Source organism: Channa argus, chromosome 14 (genome assembly GCF_033026475.1).
Source record: "Channa argus isolate prfri chromosome 14, Channa argus male v1.0, whole genome shotgun sequence".
NCBI classification, from domain to species: Eukaryota; Metazoa; Chordata; class Actinopteri; order Anabantiformes; family Channidae; genus Channa; species Channa argus.
In genome coordinates, this window is record NC_090210.1 from 1,512,185 (window position 1) to 1,524,341 (window position 12,157).

At 38.9% G+C, this 12,157-nt stretch overlaps 1 protein-coding gene across 1 annotated transcript; it reads right to left on the reverse strand.

Annotated features, from left to right (window-relative positions):
• Positions 1–6,651: 6,651 nt before the first annotated feature.
• Positions 6,652–9,033, reverse strand: LOC137098731 (aquaporin-1-like). Its single transcript, XM_067475268.1, has 4 exons — positions 8,595–9,033; positions 7,853–8,014; positions 7,553–7,633; positions 6,652–7,231 (listed from the first exon to the last, which is right to left on the reverse strand). The coding sequence occupies exons 1-4, from the start codon at positions 8,952–8,954 to the stop codon at positions 7,052–7,054; spliced, it is 783 nt and encodes a 260-aa protein (XP_067331369.1). The 5' UTR covers positions 8,955–9,033; the 3' UTR covers positions 6,652–7,051.
• Positions 9,034–12,157: the final 3,124 nt, after the last annotated feature.

A 12,157-nucleotide genomic window follows, 5' to 3' on the forward strand; every position in this document is an offset into this window, starting at 1 on the left:
ACAGTTTTAAAGCAACATTGAAGGCCCTAAAGTATTTATAGTAAAGAGGTTGGTGATCAGAGGGGAAGGAGAGAAGAGATGGACCAGGAAAGAGATACACATTAAATGATTTCATGTTACACATTTAACATCAAAGAGAAGTTGAACAAGCTTTTTAAGTGTTACACATATGTAATTCTACATCTCTAACACCCTACAGAGGGGGCTCTGAAATCTTCTAGTGCTGAGCAGAACAGTTTTCTTCCCTGAAAGGCTCATCCCCTGGTGGCGGTAGACAATTAGACAAAAGGAGTTGCCACCACGCTGGCCATTCACAGGTCCTGCCAATTACACCTGAAAAACAATAACAGGACAGACATGTTCCAGTTTCAATAGAAATGACGCATGAGTCCAACACCTGCAAAATATCTTATTTACAGCTCCATGCTACAGAACCAATGATCATCAAAAGACTAGTGGATAATTGCAGGCCCAAAGGATTGAGCTGGGCTGATAATGCATCCTGTGTAGTTGATCTGTAAACCATATTAGAGGCAAAACGTCACTTGTCTTTTGGCAACAGACTATTTCCAGCCAGTAAATGGGGAGAGCTCACTTCTGTCCACTCTCCACCTCTTTAATGTACAGTTTAAACTTTAATTAGTATTATTAAGCCTGTCAAAACCTGAAATAGAACTGAGCAAATGATAAAAGGATAAACAGTCAGCACAGGCTTTGAGTATGCAATGAGCATTATTCATCCTACAAACACTTCATGATGACAGAAGGCCTGTCTTTGCAGTATGAAACATTTCATTTGAAAATAAAATTAAACAACTTATCACCAGCAGCTAAATACATGTGGAAATATTTAAGAATAAATATATATGTAGCTCTTTTCTACCTATTAGCACTCAAAGCACTTTACACTGCTTCTCATTCACCCATTCGCACTCACAATCACACACACACCGATGCAGCTGGCCAACACTCACCGGGAGCAACTAAGTTGGGGTTCAGTGTCTTGCTCAAGGACACTTTGACGTGTGACCAGAGGAGCCAGGGATTGAATCATTAATTGCAGGTTTGGTGGACAACCACTCTACCTTCCTGCGCCACAGTCGCCCCAGAACAGACAAAGACAAAGACATACTTTAGACAAAGAGTGTCTGGCTTAAACTAGATCAGGCTGGAGGAAATTCCCCAAATGCCACTCAATCCGAGTGCTAAATGTCATTCATTCATTACTCACGGAGATTGGAAGCACATGGATTCCACCACATCTTGTTAACACCAAGTCAGTCTCTGGTGTCTGACTTACACAATAGCAGTGTCAGTGACTGCTCTTCCAATCTGAGTTAAAGAAACCGAGAACCCATCTGGCATCTGGCCAGAAGGCCCAGAATACTGGCAGAATTCAGGAGGATGCTGTTAATGTGACCAATACACCTTGTATAAGTTAAAACAGTCCAATCGGACTGTGTGTTCATATTTATGACTTGTTTGTGGTGCTTCACAGCTGTGGCGCCTTTTAGGTATAAGTTCAAGCATAATTCCGAGACATAACATCTTAGGTAAAGCAAATGTTTGTGCAGTTTCAAACCATGAAAAGGCGAAACCTTTTATTTCAATACTATTTAAAATCATTATTATTCAGTAACTTAGCTGTATATTATGTGTCCTTTTTTTAACACATGTGACAAGTACATTTAAAATTGTATGATTGTATTGAAAATTAAATTGTATGAAAAAGTCTTGCTGCTTTGTTGGTGCTAAAACATGACATTGCTTATGCAGATCAAACGTTTGGTTTGAGCAAATGTAGAAACATGGCATGAAACTGCTTCCATAAAAATGACACTCACTCTGATCTAAATGTAAAGTTCAAGAAAATACAATGATTTTTTTATGTTGATTACACATAATAAACACACAATTATCGTTATTCTATTATATTTCTGTTAATAGATCCCACTAAATTTTATACACGATTACACATTTATAAAAAAAAACTACGTATCTTACTATTGTTGGTTATAATACACATGTAAACGACTTCCACACTCTTTAAACACTACTTTTTGTAAATGTTTTTCTAACTGATCTCATGCCTTTGGGTCTAAGTTTTATATTCTCAGGACGTGTCGTGCAGAGCTGGCTGCACCAAAGTCATTTGCAGCAGTGAAGGATCTTTTATATTCATGACAGGAAAAACTGCCTCCAATTCAACTTTTCTGGGCGAAAAAATTGACAGGTTAAAAGGTCAAACTGCTTCTTGTCCGGGAAAGAATTAGAAACCTGGGAAAGCATCAGTTTTGACTTGGGCAACAAAGATCCAAAAAAGAACCCCCCCCCCACCCTTTTCCTTTATCAAACAAATACTTGCACTTTTTTTGCTAAATAGTTCTAGCACTTTTATAATGACATCAAATTAAAGTGATTGTTCTTTTGAAATGTGTTTGATAGTAATAGATCTGATTGTCCAAATGTTTTTCAACTTTTCAATGCACTGTATACAGTGGCATTTGCAGCTGGGAGGCAAAAGTGAGAAGCTATAGAATAGAGTATTATTATGTCAAAGGACCAGTATGGAGGAGGTGAGAGAGGACAAAGTTAATACTTTCTAATCCTATGAGCAGAAGCAGCTCTGTTGGCCTGTCAAATTTAATCTAATCAACTTATACTGTCTTTTTCATTTTTTTTCCATTGGCACATGCATATCTGATAAGCCCACCTTCACCCCATCACCACCTCTGGGTTACGACTTCACATTCCCCTTGGGGGGATGTTGTCATCATCTATCTGCACTCCGTGCTGTGATAAGCTTGGGGTTTCCCTGCAAGGAGTGATGAATGATACTCCACATTCATATAATGATTGTACAACCTACTTTGCTGAGAACAAGTGTTATTGATTCCTCAAACCAGGTCTTTGTAAGATAAAATAAGCATCAAGATGCAGGTGCAGATTTATATTTGAACCACAATAGCCTGTGGTAAACAGGCTATTTATTCAAGCAGAAAAAGAAGCAAATCAAATAAATAAGTAATATGTATGCTGCTCTCCCAAGGACAGTAAAATGGTACTTACTAATTGAAACAATATCCATCCCAGTAGCTTAAAATAGTGCAAAATACTGAATAAAAAATTCCAAAAGATATTTAAAATAATCTCAGTGGTGTTCAGTGGTGAGTTCAGGTCCAAAATTGGAGTTGGGTCCAGAGATACAGTAACAGGCAGAGCACTGCTGGTGCAAACACTCTTACTGGGGCTTAGCAGTTTTCCTTAAATAAGGCTCCTATTCACATATTATCTCTCAATCACATAACCTATTTCCCATTTTTCTTTTATGTTCAGTCACCACCCACAATGACATCATTTATTGTCGTAATATGACTTAAAACAAGAACAGGTGGCTTGATACAGCTGCTTCAAACATTAATGTCTATTAATAGGAATAGAAGCAATTAAAAAGTAGTTATATATTTGAAACAGCTTGATATTAATAAAAACTGTCTTTGTGGAATAACAGACACAAAGGAAACTGAACAAACCATGACATGGGGATTTAGAAACTCCTGGAAAACTAAACTGCTACTTCCTTGAAAATAGGCTGTGTGCCAATGCAAACATTTTAAGACCCCATAAAATTTGGAGCTGAGATTAATAAAAAACAATTGCTTCCTGGAAAAGAATGTATATAGAGGGATGACCTAACTAAGGCCCAACTAAAACCAATAAAACTATGTTGTTTTTTTTTATTAATAGGTTTAATGACATTTTTTGGATTCATGCCACAGAGCAGGTGGATGAAGGAAAAGCAAGAGGAAATAGAGAACAATTGAAAGGGGAAACAGATTAATAAAGACTTATGCAATAGGTCCAGAAAATGACAGACAGAGCTGGACCTTCATACATTAAGAACACATTAAATCCCTAACACCCGCATGCACCATTTGTGCAGTCCTGGATTTACTAGTCTTTGGTGTTCTGGGTCAAATCCATTAACTGAAAATTCAGGAACTCCAAGAATCAGCCCAATCACATTGTTCATCTGAGAGAGGCTCCACAAATTGAAGCGGTAGACAAAGAGGCAGTAATATCGTTTAGCGGGCTTCCTGAATGAAACATGGGTCTTGGAAATCCAGTTTAACAGAATGACAGATCCATAAGCATGAAGGCATGAACGCAAATGCCAAAATAGTCCACTGTGAGCTACAATACTCTGACCCTGGCTTGATGCTGGAAAGTCAGTAACAATTACAATGGTAACCAGCAGAAATATGCCTTTTGCTGTACCATAGTGGGTCACCACTTGTTGGATTTGTAGCTTGGTCCCCAGCTGTGTTCAAGTATCCCTGGGCAAGACAATAAGCCCCAAATTACTCTTGTAGGTCAGACCTATGTGCATGAACGGGTGCATGAAGGGCAAACTGTGTAAAGCTTTGGATTAACATTTGATGAAAAGATGACATTGCCAGAGCCCTCTGCATTAGGACAACACTGCTCTGGGTTCGTTGAAATGATTACTTTTTCACACAAGCCTGAACTTGGTCTGAATTAATCCTTAAAACATACTGGAATCCTACCAATGATGTAGTTGTTGACTGAGCAGCGGCAGTATTTGCTGGGCATGATGCATTTCAAGGTTCAATATAAAGCTTCCAGCATCATTATCCTGTGTACAAGACTCAGCTGTTGCCGAATGAGCAACATGAGAAGGTGTTGGAAAGGTTACAGCAGTAGACTCAAGCATTTTTGTTGTGACTCTGAAGCCAAAACAGCATTTCAATGCTGTGTCTTATGTCTTTGCCCTACAAAAATACTCACATGCTTCATCTACCAATGTCATAATAAAGAAGCACATTAGCAGCTTAAGCAGCAGTTATTTCAGCCCCACAAGTCCTCGTCTGATCCTTACATCTATACCCGAGTTACATTTTACCCGTAGTGGAATTGACCCTTTCCAATCACTTGTTTAGAGTATGGACAACCATGTGCAACAATTTTCTAAATGTCACTGGAGACCTGTGGACATCAGAACGGAAGCTTAATACAAGCATGCTTTGTCAAAAGAGGACTAAAAGGTTTGAGGGTCACAGCGAAAAGCTTGCCAATAGCTCCCTACTGGCAAGCTGCCACAAACTGGGTAGCTGACCCATGTGGGAGTGAAAGAAAGGGAGAGAGCCGGTGAGTCACAGGAATCTCCTGTATGTGCTACTTCTTGTGTGTTGGGAGGAAAACTCATGAACCTGGCAAACAGCCACTCGATGCTTCACCTGGTCATTGAGGGAAGCTATTCATCAGTCAGCAACAAGCCTGGAAGTACAAAGAGAGCATAAGCCAGATAGGATGATGAGATCTAAATAACAAGGACCAAAAGGTATAGGCTAACATCCTAAATTGATATTTTTATTGTCATGGTGTTTTAGAGCTATGACATGGTTGTTTCTTTCTTGCAATAAGCAAATCAGTACAAGTGATTGTCTTGCATCGTAAAGTTTGAGCTGTGGAAAGTTTAAGAAGATCAAGACTTAGGAATGAACAGCAGTTGTCTTCTTAGCTGAAACCACAGTGCTACGGCACCACACTGTTTACTGTTTAACCTATCAATCAAGAGTCAGGAGTCAGAGATTGAACCAACAACTGTGGAAATGGTGGAAGTCTATTAAACTACATGGAAGTGATGTCAGATACTGAATACATTTTTGTTCTATCTCATTTCAGTTACAAAGTTGTGTTTTTAATCTTCCTGTCTAATAGTAACACGCTAGTAACCAGTAGCCATCCGTGTATGTTCCCATGTGTGTTTTGCATTTTCCAGCTGCTTTAATGCTTTAATCCTGGGGCGATGTATAGTTTGCTGTGTGCACTGCTTTGACAGAACATGAAAGCAACAGGGTGCACAAGGCACAGAAGACTGGACATCTGGATGGAAAAGGGCAGAGGCAGAAGGGGCCCACATGCAATTTTCTTCATTGAGGCCTCATTAAAGGGTTTATCTGACCATGCATGGATCTGTCTATTTTAACCTATTAGTATTTTGGTAAACAAACTACATCTACATTTCAAAATACTGTAGGATATTGTGATTTGAACATTTACATTTAGTCATTTAGCAGATGCTTTTCATCCAAAAACTTACGAGGCAAGCAAAACTATAAGTCAAGGAGAAAACATCAAAGCAAAGTCCTATCAGAAAAGTTTTTACACTTCAGGAGATGCAAGTGCGAGACGGAGCAGTACGTTTTTTTTGGCACGGATTTAAAGTGCATATGAAGGTGGGGAAGAGTTCTGTTTTCAGCGGTTTTTTGAATATTGGGAGTGAGTTTTCTGAGTGTGCATAGTTTGGCAGCTTGTTCCACCATCGTGGGATCACTGAGCTGAAGACTTTAGCTTGATGACGTTGTTCATTGGCAGATTGCAGCGGACGGGAGGGATTGTAGACCTGAATGAGGGAGTTAAAACATGACTTGGATTTTACAATTTAAGATATCATTCATTTTAAAAAAGCTAATTGTTATCCAAGATGTGGATTATAAGTATTGACACTTCCAGCTTTAATATTAGTGTTTTTTAAGAGGATTCAGTGAAAAAAAGAAACAGCAAATATCAAATATATAACAACAGAGTCCAAATCTGTATCAACAAAATAACAGAGATTAACACAGATTAACAAATTGTGCTTTATTTAGCTGAAAAAGAAAGAAATTTCAAGAGTGTTCATACAAAACCTAAAAATAATACAGGCACATAGAAATATATTTAACAAACAACAATGGCTCAACATAAAATACTGGTATGGAAAAAAAATCAACATGCTGCTCATCTTGACTAGTTTGTCTGAGGAGCAGTTTGAATTAAAATTGTGCTTGGGGTCAAATAAAGGAGTGGATAATAACTGATACTGACTGACCCGTTACCACAATTCTTGTTGGTCTTTCGAAAAAAATCAGAAATCAAAAAGTAAAACAAAATAATAGCACAAAACACTGACATCCTTCACTACATTCAAGAATTCTTTTTTACACAAGCATAGATATGTACAAAGACACTAAGTGGCTGCACAGTGCTACTTTGATGTCATCTCCACAGTTGTAGCATCGTTGCCTCCATTGACATCATAGTCTCCCACTGGACCACTGACCAGCACCTTCATGCGTTCAGGAAAGTCATCCAATTTGGGGGACAGCAGGAAGTCGTAGATGAGAGCTGCTGCTACACCGCCGCACATTGGCCCCACCCAGTACACCTGCAACAGACAACTCCCATCAGTCCCTTCTAGTTTGTTATGTGCAAAGACAAGAATCTTATTGAACCATCATTGTTACAGGCAGAAAGAACAGGATTCCTCACGTTCGAAAGGTTTGCTTTTGTCAATATCTGAGATGGGCTGACAGGTATGAAGCAAAAGGAATGCTAGAACTGATTAACGCGTGCAGGGAAATTCACGAGTATTGGATTAAACTGTCTCTTATGGAGTCATTGAATTATTTAGGCTTGACATATAATGTGCACAGAGACAAAAGTGCAGCATGCGTACAGCACTGGTCTGCCGCGCTCTTTAACTTACCCAATGGTCGGTAAAATTGTTCTCGATCAAAGCTGGACCAAACGAGCGAGCTGGATTGATGCCACAGCCTGTGTAGCTGATCTGTAATCATCAACAGACAGATAAACATAGGAGGATATATTCAGCTACATGGTGTCAGGCAGGGGTGAAGGAGTATTGCCTAAAACAATTAAAATGCCAGAAAAAGCTCTACCGGGCCGCTTTAGATTTGTTTTTGCAGAAATCTATTGTGAAATGTACCATGCTGAAATCCAGATAAACGTTACATTGCTTTTGGTATAATAGTAAGGTGCTACTTACAGCTGCCAAGTGTCCCAGACACACTGAGAGGCCAATGGCCAAGGGTGCTGAGCCGGTGACATCACGCCTCCTTTTATCAGTGACTGCAATGACACACAACACCAGCTGGAGGGTTGCCAGGAGCTCTATGCCCACGCCTTGGCTGGCAGTAACATTGGAGAGCTGCAAGAGGAGTCCAAAATAACAGCAGTTTGTCAGTCTGTGTCAGTTAGATCAATAGCTTCCCATCACGGCCACTTCCATTTAGCAGTTGCTGGCATTAGCCTGAAAGTCTGACAGACATTTGGCAGAGATTCGGAAGGGTTGCATTGCTTATTCTTTTTTTTTTTTTGTGGAAACCCCGAACAGTGTTATTCAGCAGAATTTAGCTGTGATACACTGTTCGTGGAGCAGTATAATTACTCTGCTCCATGAATAGAAAGCTAAGTATTTTTGTATAAACTCACATTTACCAAAATCTTTAAGAAGGAATGTCAAGGAGATGTAATTGCGTGGTTCACTTGCAAATTCCTTCAGCTGTTGCAGTGCAATGGTGCTTAATCATTGTGTCATCACTATTCAATAATAAAAAAAAATGACAGATGCAACAATGCCTACACCCTCACCTGTTTCAGTATTTACTTCAGACTAAAGGAGGAACTTTAAACACGTATTGTGGCACAATATTAGTGCACATCTTCACATTTCTTGGAGCTCCAACATGATTGAAGATGTCAGCAACTATAATGAAGGTTTTACTTACAGCGTTGACCCCCAGTCCAGCACCGCTTGGACGTGTTCCATACACAATGCCACTGGCCAGAGTTGAGCCGAGCATCTGTGCCAAAATGTACATGACGGCCTTGAACGCACTGATCTGGCAGCTGACCAGCATCCCAAGGGTAACTGCAGGATTCAGGTGCGCTCCACTGATGTGGCCTAAACTCTGGGCCAGCGTGGCAATTGCCAAGCCGAATGTCAGTGACACCTTCACCTCCTGATCTGGATTTGTATTATTGAGGTTCCCAATGGCTGAGGAGATGCTGAGGAAAATGAAGAGGGTCATGCCAACCAGCTCAGCAAGGACAGCCCTCCAGAAATCCTTGCTCTTGAACTCTCTCATGGTGGTGGTTGAGTGGTGGTCTGGCTGTGGGTTTGAGGTGGTTCTCGGTAAAAGTGTATGTACTCACAAACAACAGCAACAGGCTGCATATATAAGGCCTGGGCTGATAATGGTCAGGGGGCGGGCTTTAAAAACTGAAAGAGAGGGCCACACTGAATTAATGACAAATCCAAAAGACTGGTCTCTCACTCCCCTCCCTCTGCTAACTCACTCTCCCTCCTCCCCTCCCTGTCCTTCAGCCCCTCTCCCAGTGACTCCCTGTGCACCACTTTCTGGTCTTTGGACTTTTGTGAGTTGGAAATAGTTGTATCCAAATGTATATGCCCCACTCAGTTTTACTAAAGTGCCTCTGAATGTGAGCTTTCAATCTCAAAATATGTTTACTTTAAATCCATGTCAATCAAAAGCACTTGTTGAATTTAAAATTGGCAATTGGTATATCTGTGCTGTAGCTGTAAAATTATACATAACTTTACACAATAGTGACTTAATCATGAGGGAGAGCCAGCCCAATAAATCCCAAATATTGATTTCAGGTTTCACTATTCCTTGCAAAAAAAAAGCTCCAGTAAAACCACCTAAATGAAATATCATATGCATATACAGGACACACTTTAAGACGTATAAATCAGCCCCCCCTTTTATACCTTCATTTAGAAAACAAGTGAGAACAACTAAAATATACATTTAAACAGATGACCAGTATGTTATGTTATATATTATGACACATTTCTAAAAGAGGGAACATAATTTACCTCAGATGTACCATAATTAATAAATATTAATTATTATTAGATATTAAGTAGACTGAAAAGTCAGAATTGGATAAAATGTTACGTGTGGGAAATGAGCTGCCCGTTGCACCTGACCTCTTGCTGAAAGGGGTGTGACAACAAACAGTCGAACAGCAGACAGACAACCACAGCAACTAATGTCAGGACACTTACTTTGCTACTATTGTGGGTGTGTGCATGCACGTCTTCTTGACCTTTTTGAGTAATTTCTCTAAATTGTGTAACTGCTTCACACAGTCACATAATACCTGGCAATTTGCAAAGCAATGAGAAAACTTTGGAGCATACTCAGCATTTACAGTTATGACTAATGCACTGGATCTACTATATATAGCTACATTTAATAAGCATCAATTGCACATCAGTCGATGAAAGTGATCTGTCCTTAACGAGAGTTTTTTGCACGTACTCTTACAAGCTCAGTGCACTCATTCTGTGTTTAGGACATTCCTGACAAAAAGCATGACAGGAGGGAGATGGAGCCAAATGCAGAAACATAGCTTTGGGACATTTTGGGTATTTATTCCCTGAAACATGGTATTTAATCACGATGTTCAAATAATAGTTTAATAAGAATAGTTGTCTATATTACAGGAGTATACTGCTCTGCATAGCCATTGTGTGTCTGAGCTTAGTTTCTGATTTCAGTGGAATTTCTTATTCACTGAATTCACAGCTGGATTATAGTTACCAACAGAAAAGAGTTACTAACAGTCACTTACACCTAAATTTCAACAATTTAATTTTAGAAAGAAAAGGGCAAAGGTTTTATAATTAAAATATTGTTTAGCCTTTCACATTATATCCCATCAAATTTTGGACTGGGACACACCTAGAGCTCCGTTTTTGTATGTTCCTGTTTGCTGCCCAGGAACAGGATGCAGATAAGGACCATTTGTCAGTAACAAATGATGACATATCCTCTATAGTCCTGCACAAAATGCTGTTTTGATTGAACAAATGTAAGGTGTACGGATGCAACACTGACGCACTGAATGGTACACTACAGTTCTCACTACGATGGTTCTCATCATAATAAATTATAATAAGTCCTGCTGTCAAATTTTCCTGCTGTCAAAGAAAAAGGAAAAACTATAACCAGCAACATTTAATTTAATGTTTAACTTATCTTTTTTCACTCAATAGTCTATACATCTAATTACAAAATGTTTATACTTTTACTAGAACCTGATGTAAAAAGTTCTATGAAGCATTTTAAGATTGCACATGGTCAGATGATGAATCTTAATATTGAAAATTTACCATCAAATTGTGTCTATTAGTTACGTTAGCTGTGGTCTAAGTTATCAGGCTTCACTCTGAACTAGTGTCAATATTAATCCATCACTAAAATAGTTTCAAATAGCAGTAAAACCTGCCAGCAGACAAGATAATGAACCTTTAGTTTTAGGGAAAATGTACCTAAATATTGCACTTTCAACAAAGTAAAACAAAATACATTTTCTGCCTCTCCATCATCCAGCCGACCCGAAAAACCACGAGAAAAATGTTCAAGTTCTTTAACATTTACAAATCAAACATTTTTTTGTTTTTTACATTTTCTTCAAAACTTAAAACCGGGCACTTACAACAACAAATGTCATTTTTTTTGTCCCCGTCAGACCGATTTTTGAGTTAATAAAGACATATTTGAAAATTAAACTTGGGCGCTTGCAGTTGCAAAATGACTTTTTTCACTTTGTAACACTGAACAATTGGTGTTTATGAAACTCTACTTGCAAAGTATTATTTTAATTGTTAAGCCTAATTATTTAAAATTCACATGTATTAGTATCCACATGTTCCAGGCTGAATCTCAACATTCACTGCATAGCCAAAATACAGAAGGAGTTAAAGGATAGGACTGTGTGCCCAACATCAAAAATTAGGGAGTATGGTCCTTGTATCATTTAAGCAACTATTATAATTCATATTTGGGCATTTTTTTCACAAGCTGACTCCCTGTAGCTTTGCATTTTCAGCTTCCAACCTGGACAACATGTACGCAAACACTATTTAGTACATCCAAGCTCATTTCATCCATTATTGCTGACACAATATTAAACAGTTTCTACGTACAGGTTGAAATCTTCATTTGACCTTTGAACTGCATTCACTACATAAGAGAATCGGACAGGTCCTCTAATCTGCTTTTCGATCAGCTTTCAAAGTTTCATCCTGCTCATTCTTCTCTTTACTTCTCTGTCTCTCTGGCTCACCTACAAAAGCGCAAAAATGCCAGAAAACATTTTGTCCTGGTATTTTGTGCCTTTGTGGACAAATTTCTTGCTGTGCTTGACAGACGTCATCTTGCTGCAGCCAGGTCCTACTCCAATTTTTAGCTACATTACATTACCAAGAATATGCCATTGGTAACATTAAGTACACATGAGCCAATGAAGTGCAGAT

Bases quoted from the DNA above. Each gene is read 5' to 3' on its own strand.
- LOC137098731 (XM_067475268.1), bottom strand. From the start codon at position 8,954: ATGAGAGAGTTCAAGAGCAAGGATTTCTGGAGGGCTGTCCTTGCTGAG. The intron at 8,015-8,594 runs GTAAGTAAAACC...CTCCTCTTGCAG, and splicing joins CTGGACTGGGGGTCAACGCT to CTCTCCAATGTTACTGCCAG. The intron at 7,634-7,852 runs GTAAGTAGCACC...TGATGATTACAG, and splicing joins GTCTGGGACACTTGGCAGCT to ATCAGCTACACAGGCTGTGG.